The 19,597-nt window shown below is 36.8% G+C and overlaps 1 protein-coding gene across 1 annotated transcript; it reads left to right on the top strand.

The window, feature by feature from the left end:
• The first annotated feature begins 13,402 nt into the window (after nucleotides 1-13,402).
• Nucleotides 13,403-15,494, top strand: LOC131145870 (uncharacterized). The gene is made up of 4 exons (XM_058095049.1): nucleotides 13,403-13,493; nucleotides 13,939-14,304; nucleotides 14,410-14,690; nucleotides 15,021-15,494. Exons 1-4 carry the CDS (start codon nucleotides 13,403-13,405, stop codon nucleotides 15,492-15,494), a joined length of 1,212 nt encoding a protein of 403 aa, XP_057951032.1.
• The last annotated feature ends 4,103 nt before the right edge of the window (nucleotides 15,495-19,597 follow it).

The raw sequence follows: 19,597 nt of genomic DNA, 5'->3' as shown, positions 1-19,597 counted from the left end.
ATCGTCCCAGAACTCCCAAACTAAAGCCTGACCTAACTTACCCATTCTTATCCTTAACTTATCTCAACCTATACTCTGATAATTATCACTAAGAAAGTTTGCAGAACCTAGCAACCCTAGCCTTTGATACCACCTGTAACACCCCGACTCGCCACGTGGGCCCGAGGTGCTACTAAAGTGACGTCTGCGTAATGAAACATTCTCCATACATACATTACCAGAGTTCTAAGTTCGTTCATACATAAAGGTTTCCATGCATCCATATTACAATCCGACCAAAACTGGACAACTAGTTCGGTCCATATGACCATAATACAAGCCCTGAGCCTGACAACATAACTTACATATGCCAAAGTTTTTACGGACACTCTAAAAAAGGAACTAATCTAACTTTCAACCCTTGATCCTGCTAAGCATGATACTTGTAGTTTCCTGAAAAGATGATTTGTATATTGGGGTAAGACATTTCTCAGTAAGGGTGATCAAGTTAATATTAGTGTGTGGGATGCATGCTTTTAGTGCTTACAGAAAACATTCATTCTTCATATAACCGAAAATAGTTGTCTTAACATCATACATACATATATAGTTGGAAATACTCGTTTCGTTTTCCTAACATAAACACTTCATTCATTTCATTATATCATCATTTACATAAATGTACAGATATGCATAAAAGACATCTCCTGCGACTTACGCCATGTATAAACCCTTGTGGTCAGAGTTGTGTAGCCCGAAGGCTGGACTAAACCTGGAGTGATCAACCCAAAAAAAGTCAACATTCATCTGCATCATAACTCCAACTACGCAGGCATCCGAAACGTACTTGCGTGCCCCGATTGCCCTACTGTGTGCCGAAAGTCTGGCCTTCCAGGTATGGTAGACCCTCTACTAAGGCTAATCGGCATAGACCACCACACCACTCTCATAGTACAGTGTGGCGCACATGGTCACATATATAAGTCCTAGCCACGGTACCGTGCTCCTGACATAATGGTCCATCAGGGTTCCTAAAGCATATCGAGTAATTTAAGTAATAAAACCATATTTCATGTAATACTGATCAAAATTGAAATTTTATTTCTATATTGTGGAATTATAAACAACACTAAAAAAAAACAACCATAAACTTGTTCGTTACGAAAAGAAAACTTAAATTACTAGAAAATTGAATTAAATAAAGTGAATGCATCTTCTAGTAAATTTAGTTTTTGTTAATGTAATGGATTTATTAAGTCAAATTATTTATAGTAGTAAATAGCTATTTCCGGTAACTCTTATGACTCCAAAGCTTTTAAATTTAACGTTGTTAGAAATCTTTGTAAATAATTAGTTTAATAAATTGATTTTTAGCCTATACATTTCTTCCTTACATCACCTTAATATCTTCAAAGTTTTCTTGTATTTTTCATCATCTACTTCAAGTTAAAAATTAAAGAATATTTTACAATTAGATTCTATTTTTTTTTTTGAATTGTTTATGTGTACCTTGTCATAACTTTTGGCACCCAATGGATTCGGCAATACATTTTCCTACAAATAAATGTGGATTATGCAATCAAAAAAAATGCATAGGAGTATACACGAGCATTTGATAAACTAAGAATGCAAAATGCAATTCTAAGACTGTAAATTGGGTTCTCAATATAACTGAACCTATATGTCTTTAATATAAATGTTGAAATATTTCAATAACTAACTGTTGTGATATGGATCATATAATGAAAATGCACCGCGGAATAAACAACAACAAGTGAATGTAAATAACATAGAAAATCAGAACAAGATCAACACAAAGATTTATGTGGTTTAGCAAAGTTTACATCCACGGAAGCAATAACACACAAATTTCACTAAGGAAATCAAAATGTACACAATACACTTCTCTAATGATCACTCTCTCTCTCTCTCAAAATATGCCTAAATGAAATATATAGAGGTTTCTCGGAGGTTTTACCCCATTTTCCCAATCATCCAATGTTCAAAAATTCAAAATTTCAGAAAACTGCCGCAGCCCAGGCGCCCCTCGTCAACGAACATAGGGCTTTGTTGATGAGACCAAGAAGAACTTTTTTCGACGAATACATGTCTCTCATTGATGATTCTAGAAGTTTGAAATTTCTTGCTCTCGGTAATTATTCATCAATGAGTTTCAAAACCTTCGTCGACGAACCTCTGCTGTTCCCTCGTCAACAAGCATAGGCCCTTAGTGGACGAGTCCTGTTGTGCTTTCCCCTTCATGTTTTTCCTCCTTCCTTATTTTCTTATCAAAATAGAAGTATAAGAGCCACAAATAACAATCTCCACCTTGGCGATTATATGCCCCTTAGGAGAATCTAAAAAACATGAATTGCTTCACTTTGAACTTAAAAACGCTTGGTTGAGTATGTCTCCCTTCTATCACTTGGAGACATGAAGTAAGTTTAAGCAATGCTTGAACTTCTCTGAAGTAACTGATTTGGTTAGAGTATCTGCTGCATTATCAGATGTGTGAACTTTCTCCAATTCAAGTTCACTCAAAGCAATCAATTCTTGAACTCTATGTAACCTCACATCAATGTGCTTAGTCCTAGCATGGTATATCTAATTCTTTGCCAAGTAAATGGGACTCTGACTATCACAATGCAGCACTACACCATCTTGCTATAACCCCACTCTCTAACTAAACCAGTAAGCCATAAGGCCTCCTTTGCAGCTTCGGAAACTGCCATATACGTCGCCTCAATCGTGAACAATGCAACCAGAGACTATACCATGGATCTCCAACATACCGGTCCTCCTACAAACAAGGGTAAACACTTATCCCATTGTATACCTTCTGTCATCCATATCTACAGCATAATCTACATAAAAAAATCCCATAACTGAAGGACAACCCTATTGCTTGCCGAGCATGATGCCATATCCCGATGTACCCCGCAAGAATCTGAGTATCCATTTTACAGCTTCTCAATGCTGCCTTCCTGGATTAGAGAGGAACTTGCTCACCACTCTCACTGCATGAGCTAAATCTGGTCTTATATATATCATGACATACATCAAACTCCCTACGACACTAGCATATGGGACCTTTGACATGTCCCAGATTTCCTCATCCAAACTTGGGCAATCTGTAGTAGACAACTAGAAATGATTCGCTTGAGGTGTACACAATGGTTTTCCATCAGCCATGCTAAACCTCTCTAACACCTTCTATACATAACTACCCTATGATAGCCATAATCTCCCTGCAGTCCCGTCTCGACAAATCTCCATCCCAAGTATTTTCTTGGCTGAACCAAGATCCTTCATATCAAATTCCTTATGCAACAGGTCCTTTGATTGATTCACCTCAGTTAAATCTTTTGCAGCTATCAACATATCATCGACATACAATAACAAGAAAATAAGTGAGCCATCATCAAGTTTATTCACATATACGAAGCAGTCATACTCACACCGTTTGTAGCCAATCTTCATCATATAGGAATCAAACCGTTTATACCATTGCCTTGGAGACTGTTTCAGTCCATAAAGAGATTTCTTCAACTTGTAAACAAAATTTTCTTTTTCTGGTTCAATGAATCCCTCCGGCTGTACCATGTAGATTTGTTCCTCTAAGTCACCGTGAAGAAATGCCATCTTCACATCCATTTGTTCCAAATGAAGATCGTAATAAGAACCAACCCCAACACAATTCTGATAGAAGTATGTCGGACCACTAGAGAAAAGATCTCATCATAATCTATCCCCTTCTTTTGTGAGCATCCTTTTGCCACCAACCGTGTTTTGAACTTCTCACCTTCCTTTTCTGATATTGCCTCCTTCTTCCTGTACACCCATTTGCACCCAATTGGTCTCTTCCCATTTGGAAGATCCATCAAATCCCAAGTTTTGTTCTTATGCAGTGATTCCATTTCCTCATTCATTGCTCTCATCCACCTATCTTTCTGCTGGTCGTGCACTGCCTCTTGAAAATAAGTTGGATCGTTGCAACAAGTAAGGAAAGCATAAGATACTAACTCTTCAAACCCATACCTTGGCGAAGGCCGAATAGTGCGTCTGGATCTTCTTAACGGAATATCATCGACTTGCTGGCTTTCAAAACTAGAGCTCCATGCAACCACAGGACCATGATCATTTTCGTTGCCCTGAGCTTCCAACTCCACCTACATGATATGTTCATCACTACCCCAGCTTTCTGGCTCCTATTTCTGTTCATCAAACTCTTGAGTACGCTTCATCATAGCCTTCTCATCAAAGACTACATCTCTACTGATCACCACCTTGTTTGCCACTGGATCCCACAACTTATACCCCTTCACGCCCTTTGGATATCGCAAGAAGATGCAATAATGAGACTTTGGGTCAAGCTTAGACCTCTCCTCACTAAACACGTGGACATAGGCTGGACACCTGAATACCTTGAATTCGGAGTAGTCTACTGCATTTCCCGTCCAAACCTCTTTTGCCACTTTTCCCGCTAGTGATGCCCTTGGTGGTTGGTTAACCAGAAAACGAGCCATACTAATTGCCTCGGCCTAGAAATTCTTCGGTAGCCCTGCATTCAATCTAAGACACCGTGCCCTATCAACAAGATTCCGGTTCATTCATTTTGCCACACCATTTTACTGAGGTGTCCAGTGAATTGTAAAATGTCTCTTGATGCCCTGCTCAACAAAAAACTCCATAAATCGAGAATTAGTGTACTCGGTCCCATTATTCGACCTTAAGTATTTGATTCTCCTTCCTGTCAGGTTTTCCACTTCAGCCTTCCAAATCTTAAACTTGGCAAGCGTACTAGATTTGTGACGCATGAAGTAAACCCAAACCTTCCGTGAGTAATCATCAATGAAACTCATATACTACACATGTCCTCCCTTTAATGCAACTCTAAATGGACCCCAAACATCTGAATGTACATAGTCAAGAATTCCTTTCATCTTGTGAGTAGCTGAACTAAATTTTGCCCTGTTTTGTTTTCCAAGAACACAAAATCTATAGAATTCCAACTAACATGATTTTAAACCTTTCAATAATTTTCTCTTGTGTAGTTTTTTCATGCCGTGTTCTCCCATATGTCCAATGTGTATATGCCACAAGACGGTCTCATATGATTCAGCATCCACAATTGCAACTCCACCTACAATGGTAGTTCCTAGCAACGTATAAATATTCCCATCCAGTTTCTGCTCTTTTATCACAGTCATATTACCTTTCCATACCATCAAGACTTCACCTTTGGACTTGAAATTGTAGCCATTACAATCCAAAGTGCTAAAAGATATTAAACTCTTTCTCAACTTAGGTATATGTCTCACATTACACGATGTTCTTACAGCACCATCAAACATTTTTATCTTTACATTTCCTATGCCAACGATCTTGCAAGAAGCATCATTACCCATAAGAACTGTTCCAAAATTTACTAACCTATAAGTACTGAACCACTCCTTGTTTGGAGTCATATGATAAGAACATGCCAAGTCAAGCATCCAAGAGTTTATTAGATTATCCGACTCTGCTGAAACTTGATAAATCATCACCACCCTCTGAATCTTCTTCTTGAACAACATTCACAAATTTAGAAATCCCCTCATGCTTATTAGCATTTCCCTTATTCCAATCTGGACACTTCGGTTTCACATGCCCTTTTTTACCGCATTTATAACACTAGATTTCCTTCTTCTTCTTAGATTGATTCCGGGATTTTTGATTAGACCCATTTTTAAACTTTCCTTTGCCTCGCTCATTACAACTCTTTACCACAAGTCCTTCTCCTTCATCACATATTTTCAACCTTTGATAAAAATTTAATAAATCACTTGTTACCCCTTCCAAATCAAGTGTTTCTTTTCCCCACGTAAGAGTGGTCACAAGATTTTCGTAGGTATGAGTTGAGGGCAAAGAATTTAACAGCATCAAAGTCTTATCATCCTCATCAAACTTCACATCAACTCTTATAAGATCACTTATGATTTGATTAACCACATTGATGTGTTGATCTAGACTAGATCCTTCTACCATCTTAAGCCAATATAAACGCTGCTTAAGAAAAATTCTATTATTGAGGGATTTAGACATGTATCGACTTTCTAACTTTCGCCAGATAGCCACTGTAGAATCCTCCATCACCCGATAGAGAACTTCATTAGCCAAACACAAGCGTATTGTTGACGCTACCTTTGCTTTCAAATCTAACCATGTTGCCTCATCCATTCCTTCTGGTTGAGTATCAAGCAAAGCCTTAGTCATTCCTTATTACACAAGAATTTCTTTCACTCTCCTCTGCCATAAACCAAAGTTTCCAGTTCCATCGAATTTGACAATGTCGAATCTTGCAAAAGATGATCCCGATGCCATAACAACAATCGCTCTTATACCAATTTATTATGATATGGATCGTATAATGAAGATGCAAAGTAGAATAAACAACAACAAGTGAATGTAAATAACACACACAACCAAAACAAGATCAACACAAAGATTTATGTTGTTCGGTAAAGCCTACATCCACGGAAGTAATGGCACACAAATTTCATTAAGGAAATCAAAATGTACACAATACACTTCTCTAATGATCACTCACTCTCTCTCAAAATATGCCTAGATGACATATATAGAGGTTCCTCGGAGGTTTCGCCCCATTTGCTCAACCACCCAACGTTCAAAAATTCAAAATTTCAGAAAACTGCCGCAGCCCAGGCCCCCCCTCGTCAATGAACACAAGGCTTTGTCAACGAGATCAAGATGAACTTTCGTCAATGAATATAGGGCTCTCGTCGACGATGCCGAAGTCTAAAATTTTCTACTCTTGGTAATTATTCATCGACGAGCTTTAGAACCTACATCGACGAACTTATACTGTTCCCTTGTCGACAAGCATAGGCCCTTCGTCGACGAGTCCTATTGTGCTGTCCCCTTTATGTTTTTCCTCCTTTATTTGCTTATTAAAACATAAGTATAAGAACCACAAATAACACTAACCTTTCAATATATTTGTGTTTTGTGTCATAACCATTTGAATTATCAAGAACAAAACCATTTGTTGAAAATAAAAAGCATTTTCATAAACCAATCTTTCGCTCTAGCAAAAATAATTTCTCTTTAATATAAAAAAAATATTAGTAAAAAAAATTAATATAAATGTTACTAAAATAAAAAAATATTATTTAGTAATAAATGAATAAACACAACTATAAGAGCTAGATAAAAGCATACCATCAACAATAGGATATCATACGTAGGAATTATTTATATTTAAAAATTGGAGTATTAACTCTTCAAATAAACTTATAAAATGCTTGTCTTGTGTCATATAATGGGCTTGTCTGCTTTATTCTCACTTGCACTCCTTTCATTTTCCTCTCTAATTAGCATCATAGATTAATCAAATTGGGTTGAAAGATCATTTGACAAAGACTCCTTTTTCTAAAATTATGAACTACAAAACAAAATATCATTGTATCCTTAAAAAGACATTGTTAGCTTTGGTGTATTCCCAAGAGGGGTCGGGGTGAATTGGAATTTAAAACTTTTTCTTAAGTTTGACCTAAATAGCACCATTATATTCACAACCTAGGGTCTGTCTATGCAGTTCCAAATGTGCAGATAAATATAACGTGCGGAAATTAAAATCATGCGCAACATTCACAAACTATAACATACATGTGCGGGAATGTAAATTGCAGAAAGATAAATAGTGCACACAAGATATGTTATCGAGGTTCGGCCGACTGTGCCTACGTCCCCACCTTAACAGGATGACGCACCTAACTTTCTTAACCGGGTCTAAGCCAATCTGGGACTATTTCATAGGGCTAGTCTCCCTCTTCAGGCTCGTGCCTGGAATACAACCAATGTGTATACAATTTTGTGTACACGGAAATGCTCCTTACATAAGCAAATATGTACCACTATGCACAATATAGTCAATGCACCTCAATGATGTAAGAACTATAAGCTCGGTGCTATACGTATGCAATCAACACTCAATATTATGGATAATCTCAAATATGCACAAGGGTGTATAAACAAGGTTTTCTGTGAAACACAATATAAAATATCTCAATGTAAGCTTAGGGTTTCAAAGATGCCAATCAGAGTATTCAAACAACCTCAAAAATATTTTCTCAAATGTATCTAGCACAAGAGTTGTTTGAAAACTAGTTTTGAAAAATATTTTTACACACAAAAGAATACGCCCAAATGAGTATTGCAATGATAATGAGATATATGATTTTTCCCAACCAAATATTTATCAAATGAAATCAGGGAAAAAATCTTTGCTTTACTCTCACTTTGAAAATCAAATAACAATGAATATGCTGAGAGTATCTAGCAATAACAAACAATATATGAACACTCACAAAGTGGGATTTCTCAAAGGAATGAAAGTATTTGAGTGTTATGGGGTTGGAATTAACAAATAGGGTTTAGAAAATTTAAGAGAATTTTTGGCTAATCCTATTTGCTAATCACCTCTAATTTTTGCAAATAAGCCCCTATATAGAGAGAATGACAAAAATATAACCGTTGGGGACATGTAGGGTATTCTTAAAATTATTTTAAAATGGTTTAGGAAAATTAACCCTGTTTAATTAAATTAAACCCCAGTGAAAAATAATTTACCCCACGTGATTCGGGTGGCTGAACTGAGGTTCGGTTGCCCGAACAAACTCATTCAAAAAGGCATTTTTAAAGAGTTTGGTTGCCTGAGTCTAGGGTCGGTTGGCTGAACAAAAGTTAGAAACATTTTTCGCGCGATTCAGGTGCCCGGTGCTAAGTTCGGTTAACCGAATTGACAAGTTGGGTTGCCTAAGGCCTAATTTGAACTAAGAGGTTCAGCAGCCCGAGTTGGTGAACTATACACTGACAGAGGTTTGGTTGCCCGAGGGCAATAGGTTCATTCATGGTTCAGTAGCCCGAACCCAGGTCAACTGCTGACTGTCTAGCAGTTCGGGCTCCCAAGGAGTTTTGAACTCCTGAGGTTCGGTCACCCGACCTCTCACATACTTTCCTATTATGTTCAATTTTAATTTCAGTTTCATCCCCTGATTGAGCAATTGATTATGGGGACTTTCTTACATGCAAGTCCTGGGACCTAAGGTCTTCTAAGGCCTTTTTAAGTATGCCAAAAAACTTGGCGTCAGTTAACCTTTGGTCGACCGAAGGGTGATCCCTAAGGTCTCTCTAAGGTCTTGAGCTTTACTTCCTACATTCATGCAATGCAGATTATTATAGACCTTTTTCCTATTTAGTATTACTGACCTGAATAGAACAAATATTAATTACAACAAAAGAAGTCTTCGGGGTCTTTAAACTTTGAGTCTTCATGTGCCAGCATATGATTTGACAATATAAACCTGCACACGAACTTGATAGACATTAAATACCAAGGTATTTTTCATGATAAAACAGGGTATGACCTATGGGGTCAATAGAAATCGTCTTCAAGATAAAAAATCTAGCCTTCAAAAAATCATATGATCACTTCAAAGTTGTGCATGAGCATTATTGACCCTTTCCTCCATTAATTTTGCATGCCTATTGTGAAAATCTTCTAACAAATTAGTGTAAGGTGCTATAAGCCTCCAAATCTACATAGAGAGAGCATCACAAAGATAATATTTACAATATTCATTAAAACAAAGTTAACTAGTTAAATGTTAACATTAATTAATTAAATACTTTACAAATATGACGAAACCTCTTGTGGTGGGCAGGAACATTAGGATTTGTGTCAAATGTAGTAAGCACTATCATTTCTCTTCCAAATTCCACAACTTCACTTAACAGCTCATGAAATGAAAAAAAAAAGAAAAAAACATGGATGGTTATAAAGAATGCCGAACTCTACTTCATTATTGAATAGAACTCATTATGGCTTATAATATACAGGAAAATTGTCATTTTTCTTCCACCATAATAACTATTCATGAGTCACCTTGTTTGCTTGAACTAAGTACAAATATAGCAAAATGCCTCATAGGACATGAAAGTTAACTAAATGCATGTTGATTGGAATTGTCTAAAAGTTTTAAAGTCCAGATAGGCTACCCAAGATGGAACTAGACATTGGTTTACCACTGGCCACATAAGCAAGATAAGACACATGTGAATGAGTTTGTCATAAAAGAATTGTATGGGCAAGTTAGAGAGAGAAGCTCTCGCCTCTCTCTAGGGAGAGGTGCTTGTCCGGGTGTGATTGTGGTGTTTTTTGGCTTGATTTGTAACAATCGTGGTGATCTGGGAGGATTTGTAGTATTCTTGCGGTTTGATCTTGGCTTTAAGATTAAATCTCAAGCCTCAGGAGTTTTCCTGCCCATGAGGATTTGAAAATGGGGTTGGCAGAATGTTCGAAGAAGAATGATACTGAGAAATGCGATTTTGGCCCTGTTCGAATCCAAATGAATGAAAATAGAAAGATTGATGATGCCCTTGATTTTATCGAAAGAAGGGGTGGAGATATGGCGGTCTGGAGATTAAGAAAGGAACAAGAAATTTTTGAAGAATATTCGAGACTGCAGAAGGAGGTAAAGATGAAAATGATGAAGCGAATCAATCCCCTGAAGACTTCATGGATTTGATACAAAGACATCTTGGTCTCACTGCAAGTGGCTCGAATGGCTCAGATGGGGTGAAATCCAATCTGGGGCTTTCTACCCCGATGGTCCTTAGTGAAAAAATTATGGAAGCGTTGGGACTAAATTCCAGCAGGGATAGGGATAAGACTTCTGAGGACAAAAGACATCTCTGGGGAGATGAGGACCATATTGGCTCCCGAAGCTTGAGTCCAGTTAATGCTCAATCGGAGGCTGCTGAGAAGGTAAACCATGGAGAGGGTATGGTAATCAGAAACAATAAAAGGAGGCTGTGATCTGAACTCTTTGAAAGCAATAGTAAAAAGGATCTTCCAGGCCCTGAGGGCTTGAGTCCAACCAAAGCTTTGCCTGAGGCTATAGAAAAGGAAAATCAAGGGGTGAAAATGGTTACTAGGAACAATAAAAGGGTACCTTGGTCTGAACTTTCTGCTAACAATAGAAGGCTAGAATCATGTACCCCTATCCCATCTTTCCCCTTAGATGGTCAAGGGGCTAAGCTGAAATTAGCTGACTTATCTAGACCTGAGGATTCATATTTGAAATGTCTAGTGGGATACTTTGTTGATAGGTTCCCTAGTGCAAGTGCTTTGAATGCTATTATCAAATCGTGGAATGCTTAGGTTACATATATAAGACATGTTGATGATTGGATTGTCTTCAAGTTTCAGAATGAGGAGGATATGGAGAGGGTAATACAGAAAGCTCCTTATATTATCAAGGGTAAGACCCTATTCATCAAGAAAATGCCAAAGAACTTTCAGTTTGGGCCTGAACATCGAACGGTGTTGCCAGTATGGATTCAATTGAGGAACCTTCCTATAGAGATGTGGACTCCCCTTGCCTTGGGAAAAATCTGCTTTGAAATTGGGAAACCAATGTGTGTAGACAAAATGACAATGTTGAAGGCAAAAGTATCATTTGCCAGGGTGCTTGTGGAATTGGATGTTGCAACAGAGATTAAACACTCAGTAAAAATCATCCTTCCTGATGATGTGGAGTTAAATCAAGAAATAGTGTATGAGAATCCCCCTAAATATTGCACATTCTATAAATATGTGGGTCACACTGTAAATATGTGTGGGATTAGAAAGGCATCTGGGAGGCAAACGCACCAGAAAGTTTATGTGGCTAAGGCTAGTGCAGCTGTGTGTCCTCCAAAGGAAGCAAAAGATGTGGAGACTCATGAGGTGGAGGGGAATGAAAGTGCTCCTCCATGCTCCTCACGTGGTGAGGATTTACATACTTCAATGCCAATGGAAATGAATTCTGAAAGGGATGGGATGGAGGCTGTCACTGCTGCTACCTGTGGTGGTGACAACATCCCTTTGAATGTGCCCCAAATAGAAAATCCATCGATTCTTGATCAACAACAAGAAATGGAGTATAAAGGTCAGGTTGATTCACAGGTTCTTGGAGCCCCTTTACTGGCCTACAATACAGAGGGGACTGTTTGTCCTTCAGAACCTATAACAGAAAATTGCTCAGCTATACCAATAAATCCGGTTATTGAGGAATAGGGAGGGAGGATGGAAATAACTTGTGGGGAAAACCCTGTGGAGCCAGTACAGAATGGAACCAATACAAAGGAAGTGGTGTGTGCTCCACAGGATCAGGAAGGTCAAATGAGGAGAGTGGACTCAAAAAAAGGAAAGGAACCAAATGATGGATTTAAAACGGTGGGGAACAGGAAAAGCTCAAGGAAGGGTGGAAGCACAGCACAAGCTAAAAGGAAAGGAGGGCCAGGCCCTCATCCTTCATCATGAAGATAGCATCATGGAATATTAGGGGTCTAAATCGACCCCTAAAGCATAATGGGATTTCAAATCTCATTAAGAATAATAAAATAGATGTAATGGGGATATTAGAAAAAAAGCTCACGGTTGAGAGGCTGGAAACTATAAGGGAAAGAAAACTCCCTTCTTGGAAGCAGATAAACAATTTTGAGACTCACAGGGCTGGTAGGATAACTGTTCTTTGGAATCCTCATAAGTCAAATTTACGGGTGCTTAAAAAGACCCCACAGGCCATCCACTGTAATGTTAAATGTAAAGTTTCTTCAAATGAATTCATGGTGAGCTTCATATATGGCTTCAACTCTCTGGTTGGCAGGAGAGAACTTTGGAGCGATATCAGATAGATTGGAGTTTCCCTTTCACCTACCTGGCTATTGTGTGGGGATTTTAACTGTGTGCTTGATTTAGAGGAAAAGAGGAATGGTATTCCCCCCCTCTCATTATGAGATGAAAGACTTCAAGGAGTTCTGCAATGAAATTGGACTGGTTGACCTTAACTTTACCGGATGTAAGCTCACTTGGTCAAATGGTAATGTTTGGTGCAAGCTTGATCGTGTTATGGTTAACCAAGATTGGGTTTTGAAAGGCTAGAATACTCAGGTCCATTTCCAATTCCCTGGCATCCTCTCAGATCACTCTGTGGGTATAACCTCTTTATTTACAGAACAAGATCTGGGCAGATTGCACTTTAAATTTTTCAATATGTGGACCATCCATGAAGACTTCCTGAGGATTGTGGAGGATAACTGGAATATCCAGGTTTCTGGTTATTCTCAATTCTGTCTGGAAAAAAAGCTCCATACTCTCAAAAATCCATTGAAGCTCCTTAATAAACAACACTATTCTCACATTTCTTCTAGAGCAGAAAAAGCTAGCGCTGAGCTTGTGGATTTGCAAGAAAAGCTTCAAGACTGTCCTACATGTCCAGACTTGAAAAAGAGATTGATGGATAAGAGGATTGAAGCCAAAAGACTTGAGAAGGCAAATTAGCTCTTTTTAGCTCAAGTAATTAAAAACAAATATCTAATGTGTAGTGATAGGAGCTCTGCATATTTCCATGCTATTCTAAACAAGAACAGGATGAGAAGGCATATTGCTGCTATTACAAAAGAGAATGGTGAAATAACCACTTCTTATTCCCAAGTTGCAGAGGAATTTGTAAAATTTTTATGAAATGATGCTGGGGAAAAAGTAGACTTGCTCTTCACTCAATCCTTTTGTAGCCGATAGGGGGCCGGTCCTCAGTGAGGCCAGGAGAATCTCCATGACTATCCCAATTTCAGATTAGGAAATCAGAGATGCACTTTTTAGTATCGAGGATGGCAAATCCCCAGGACCGGATGGTTACTCTGCTTGCTTTTTCAAACAGGCCTGATCTGTTGTTGGCTTGGATATCATAAGTGCAGTCAAAGAAATTTTCAACAATGGAAGGCTATTAAAACAATTCAATCATACTATAATTGCCCTGGTGCCTAAAGTCAGTAATGCCAGCCATGTTGGTGATTTTAGACCCATTTCTTGCTGTAATGTCTTCTATAAGATTATTTCAAAATTCATTGCAGCTAGAATTAAACCCTGCCTGGAAGAGATAATTGACCCTGCACAAGCGGCTTTTATACAAAAAAGAAGCATGGTGGAGAATATATACATGATGCAGGAGCTAATTAGAGGGTATGCAAGGAAAAGGGTCTCTCCAAGATGCCTCATAAAGGTGGATCTTAGAAAGGCCTATGATACAGTTGATTGGTCCTTCATCTCTGACCTCCTGAAGCATTTGAAGTTCCCTCCTATGATGATTAGATGGATCATGGAATGTATCTCAACTACTGCCTTCTCTGTCAGCCTAAATGGACGTCTCTTTGGATTCTTTCCTGGAAATCAAGGCTTGAGACAGGGGGATCCTCTTTCCCCTCTAATTTTTGTCTTATGTATGGACTATCTATCAAGACTCCTGAAATCTCTCTCTAGCAATCTTAGGTTTAAGCTCCACCCGAAATGTGGAGATTTGAGATTAACCCACTTAATTTTTGCAGATGATCTAATGCTTTTCTCGAGGGGTGATGCTATCTCTGTTAGAAGCCTAATGGAATGTCTTGAAGATTTTTCCAAATGCTCAGGCCTTGCTGTAAACTACCAGAAGTCAAATTTGTTCTATGCAGGAATTAAAGATCAGGATCTGGAGCAGATTCTGAATATTACTAGTATGAGGATAGGGGAATATCCATTTCGTTATTTGGGAGTTCCATTGTTGGCTTCAAGATTAACTTTGGCTCACTATAGTCCCTTAATTAATCGAATCTTAGAAGAACTAAAGGTATGGCTAGGCCACACATTATCATATGCAGGGAAATTGATAATTCTGAATTCTATCATTCAAGGGGTGGAATGCTTTTGGCTTGCCATTTTTCCTATCCCCTTAAATGTGCTTAGATAGATTATTAAGGTGTGTAGGGTCTTCTTATGAGGTGGAAAGAAGAAACCCCTGGTGGCTTGGCACGACATCTGCCTACCAAAAGATGAGGGTGGGCTCGGCATTATTGATCTGGGCTCTTGGAATAAAGCTTTACTGTCTAGAACTCTTTGGAATATACATTCCAAGAAGGACTCATTAGGGACTAAATGGATCCATCATAATTACTTAAAGAACAACAATATTTGGGGGATTACAGCAAAGAAGGAGGATTCCCAACTCTTCAAGAAAATTCTGGAGATAAGAGATCAGCTTCTTGTCAAATCTGGGAGTGTTGGATGTGCCATTGAGCTGATGGAAGGGTGGGATCTATGCTCACACAGATGCTACGAATTTTGGAGAGAAAAAATGCCTAGAGTTCCATGGAGAAAGGAAGTTTGGTTCCACGGATCCCAACCAAAACATGCTTTTTGTTTATGGTTGACTCTAAAAGGAAAACTACGTACTTGTGATAAGCTGGTAGGAGTGGAAACAGACCAGAGATGCACCTACTGCAATACAGAAACAGAATCCATTGACCACCTCTTCTTTAAATGCAATTTTACAGGTGAGGTTTGGAGGATCATTAAGGAATGGCTAGGGTTAAAAAGGAGTATGACCACCATCAAGGCTGCAGTCAAATGGATGCACAAGGAGGCAAAGGGCTGAAACATCCAAGTTGCTGGACGAAAAATTGCCTTGGCTGCAATAGTTTATTATATTTGGAACTTTAGGAACAAATTCAGATTTGAGGGACATTCAATCTCTCTTTTGGAGCTAGTCAAAGTAATTCAAAGACACACCTTCATGGCAGTTTTTAACAAATATGATATGTTTCTAGTCAATATGTAATTCAATTGTTAAAAGTTGTCTTGTTTCGGTTATGTAAGGAAGAAATAGTATGATTTCTTCTAGGGATTCCTAGACTTGAATGTATTGAGATTGGCTGATTCTCTTTGGATCCTGGGTATGCCCAGGTTTTTGGATGTATTTTCGATTTGGTGTAATACCTTGTTGGTTTGGCCTGGGTATGCCCAGAGTATTTGTACATACGTACTTTGATCAATATACACTTTTACCATTTGATCAAAAAAAAGATAAGACAATTAAATAATCTCGAACATGTCTCACCTACCAGAAAAACAAGGTCGAGTAGAAGAAGATTGTAGGGTTGCTAGAGCCTCTTCAAGTACTAACAAAACTATGGGAGAGTGTCTTATTTGGCTTCATTACCAACCTGCACAAAGTAGGGGCACGTGGGGCCTATACTTGTGGCTGTAAACATGTTTTTTTTTTTTTAAATATGGTACTTTTATTTCAGCATCAAAATATTGCTCAATGGAGGAGACAACATGACTATTTTTTTTAGCATAGTGTGAAGTATTAGGATGTTTCCCAGTGTTGGTCTAGGTAGGCACCCAAGATGAGGGATGAATTGAATGATAAAAAGTTTTTCTTCTCTTTAAACTTTGTAATAAGGAATAGAAGAGGAATAATTATTTCCAAATTTCATCATGGGAATGTCTATTCCTTGCTTATTATATGTTCAATAAAATAATAAGGAATATACAAGGAATATCTATTACCTCTATTCCCAAAATTTCTCCTCGTATTTTCTTTTCTTACAAGTAATAGCTATTATGTGAACTAAACTTAATCTTTCACCATGTTTTTTTTTTTGTGTAGAATGGAATGGGATAGGAAAGGATTGGAATGAAAATTTGACTCGAGACTAAGATGAAATCAAGTGAGGAATTCTTACATACCAAACATACAATTAGGTAGTGCGAAGTACTTATATTTTTTATAAATAAGTCTAGTCTATGAGTTTTCAAACCACATATTACCATCATCCATTTGACAACTTTATAAGTTTGCATTATTGTCTAGGTTATTATGGTCAATTTTTTAATGCCTACATTATTATTCATGGAAAAGGTCAAATCAACTACTATCACAAGCAAATGCAAATTTTATTCACTACTAATATTACAATCATCATTACACTATTATTATCATTGTTGTTTTGTTAATTCACTATTGATACTATGCATTCTACCATATAACAATGAGCAAATGAAGTGAGCACAAAAAAAAAAAAAAAAAAGGTACAAATGCACTATTTGACTATAAAAATCATAAGTTTTATTCCCGCTTTGACTAATAGGGCTACAACGATAAGCACACGAATTTGAGAATATTTATTCTTGCAATTCTTACCTAATCAAATTATAGATAATGGATAAATACAATTTCAACAAAATATATGAAGATTATCAACTTAGAAACACAACAGATAATTACATATCATCAGCGCAAATGATCTCTGCCATCATTATCACTTCTTTGAATTGGACATTGAGTTCAATTGTCACCCTTTTGCATGCATAATCTACTTCCCTTCAATCCCTCCAATTCAACATATTTCATTTTCAATCATGTGCTATGATGACAACTCTTCTAATGCAACATTATGATATTTGGATATGAATTTAGCATATTTGGCTATATCAAACAATCCTCTAAAATAGCTTGAAATCCTTTGCATAAGAGGCATGATAATTAATTAGCCATGATGCGGTAAAGGTCCATAAACTTTGTATAACCCAAAAGATAAATATATATGCGAAAATACATGGGAGAAATGATTTACTCCCAATAATACTTTTGTGTTCTTCCACTTGCATGGTCACACATAGTTTAGATATAGAATTATCCAAGAACTTAATAAAATGTTGTCTAAAAAAGCAATAAAAAATTAGAATGCTACAAAATTCATTTGTGAGTTGTGTTAAAGCACTTACATAAGTTGGTTGTCATATTTTTTTACCTTAAGTTGTGAAAGAAACACTAGGTCCACATATAATAAGGGATCTTATTAAAAAATTCTATTGTAATATCATTTCCTTCCTTGATATACTTTTTTTATTATTCTTTGATTGTAACAACACAAAAATTCATACCATTTTTTTCACACACACACACACACACACACACACACACACACACATATATATATATATATATAAAAGCTATAAAATTATGTTACTCTGATACCCTTGATAAAATATACTATAACATCTCAACCCCAAAGTGGCGTCGAGGAATTCTTGTTCATAAGATTAGACACCTATGCAGCAGAAAATATAAAATCATATAACCATAATTACAATTCCAAAATTCAGTATTTTCCCAAAAAATATATATACATATCTCTCCAGTATTCTCCACTAGATCATCTAGGATCTACACAAAAATAAATCTCCCAGTATACACTTACCCTACAGATAGGGCAATACAAAATCCCCTCTATCTCCGAGCCTGATCTGCTCGTCTAGCTAGTTCACCAGAAATATTTAAACTACTAGCATGAGACAAGTCTATGTAAGAAGAAATATGCTATTACCAGTGTGTGACAACTGACATGAACAATATATTTTTAATCAACTGAAACTAAGATAACATGAAACATAATATATAATAAAACTCACACCTATGTAGCTTAAAATTCAACTGTTACTAAACTTTCCATATAAACATACTTTTAGTATTTGTAGGTATACTTGCCGCTTTCTATAAATCTATTTATATACATAACTGTGAAAACTTTCTTGGATGATTAATTGTAAGTCATGATTTGACCCCTCATGACAGGCTTGTGCGGCCCGTAGGCGAGACTTAACACTGGTTGGCCTACCAGGATAAGTCAACTGAAATCTCCCTGGTCAGATCAGCCGCCTCAACCCGAACTACCGGGGAGTCTACAATACCTCCCTAGGCATGATCGACTATTGATAAAATCCACACACTATCTGAGATATGTGGTTGCACTCTGAACTGAAATAGCTATGACACCGTGCTATGAAATCTGATATGATCCATCAAGGTCTGATACTATATATAATACTATTTTATATATATATATATATATATATTACTGCTTTACCATGATTCTGTTTCAACTGTAATAACTGAAAAAGCTAATCTGAATAACTATAATATCTTATTTGAATAAACTGTAATATCTGAATATCATGGTATTCTATAAATTATAATTCCTTGAAAACTTTGTAAATTTTGTACTAAACTGATATTTACTCAGGTCACACAATTAAATAATTAAAACCCATATACTATAACCTGTATTTAAATCCATGTACTGTAACCTATATATTTTTTATAATAAAGATAATTTATATTATGTAGAATTTTCCTAAAAACACATAATTTCATATCATAAAACCTCTAGAATTCATATCCCAAAATACTTATATTTTACTGGTAAAAATTCCTAAAATTTACTAGTATAACATATTTCCCTTACCTGGCTAACTGAACTCGTTTACTAATTTCTAACTCACTTCTATGATGTTCATGATTCCAAAACCCTGAAATTATACATACATATATATATATATATATATATATATATATATATATATACCTATCAATCAACTCGATATCCAGAATAATTATCATACTCACATCTCTCTCGAACACATATACTCATAATTTCCTAAACTATAAACTATTTATCATTTTTACCTAGGTTCCTGAGAAAACACCTACTAGGATCCTTAGCTCGCTTGTAGTGTATGCACTAAACCCTGTATTACAAAAAATCCTAATTTCTCAATTCAACCCCATAATTACGTTCATATCCACAATCCTAAACCTATACATTCAATAAATTAAATAAACCAATCATAAACACCCAAATAACACTCTTACCTCAGTTTTGGAATGGTACCTAAACTTCTCAAACTAAAATT

This window comes from Malania oleifera, chromosome 13 (assembly GCF_029873635.1).
Source record: "Malania oleifera isolate guangnan ecotype guangnan chromosome 13, ASM2987363v1, whole genome shotgun sequence".
NCBI classification, from domain to species: domain Eukaryota; kingdom Viridiplantae; phylum Streptophyta; class Magnoliopsida; order Santalales; family Ximeniaceae; genus Malania; species Malania oleifera.
The sequence above is the reverse complement of the archived record's forward strand: the minus strand, read 5'-3'. Positions and strand labels throughout refer to the sequence as shown.

Coding starts and splice junctions, on each gene's coding strand:
- LOC131145870 (XM_058095049.1), top strand. CDS start 13,403: ATGTGTAGTGATAGGAGCTCTGCATATTTCCATGCTATTCTAAACAAG. Junction 14,305..14,409: donor CCCTCTAATTTTTGTCTTAT/GTATGGACTATC, acceptor TAATTTTTGCAG/ATGATCTAATGCTTTTCTCG. Junction 14,691..15,020: donor GAATCTTAGAAGAACTAAAG/GTATGGCTAGGC, acceptor AATTACTTAAAG/AACAACAATATTTGGGGGAT.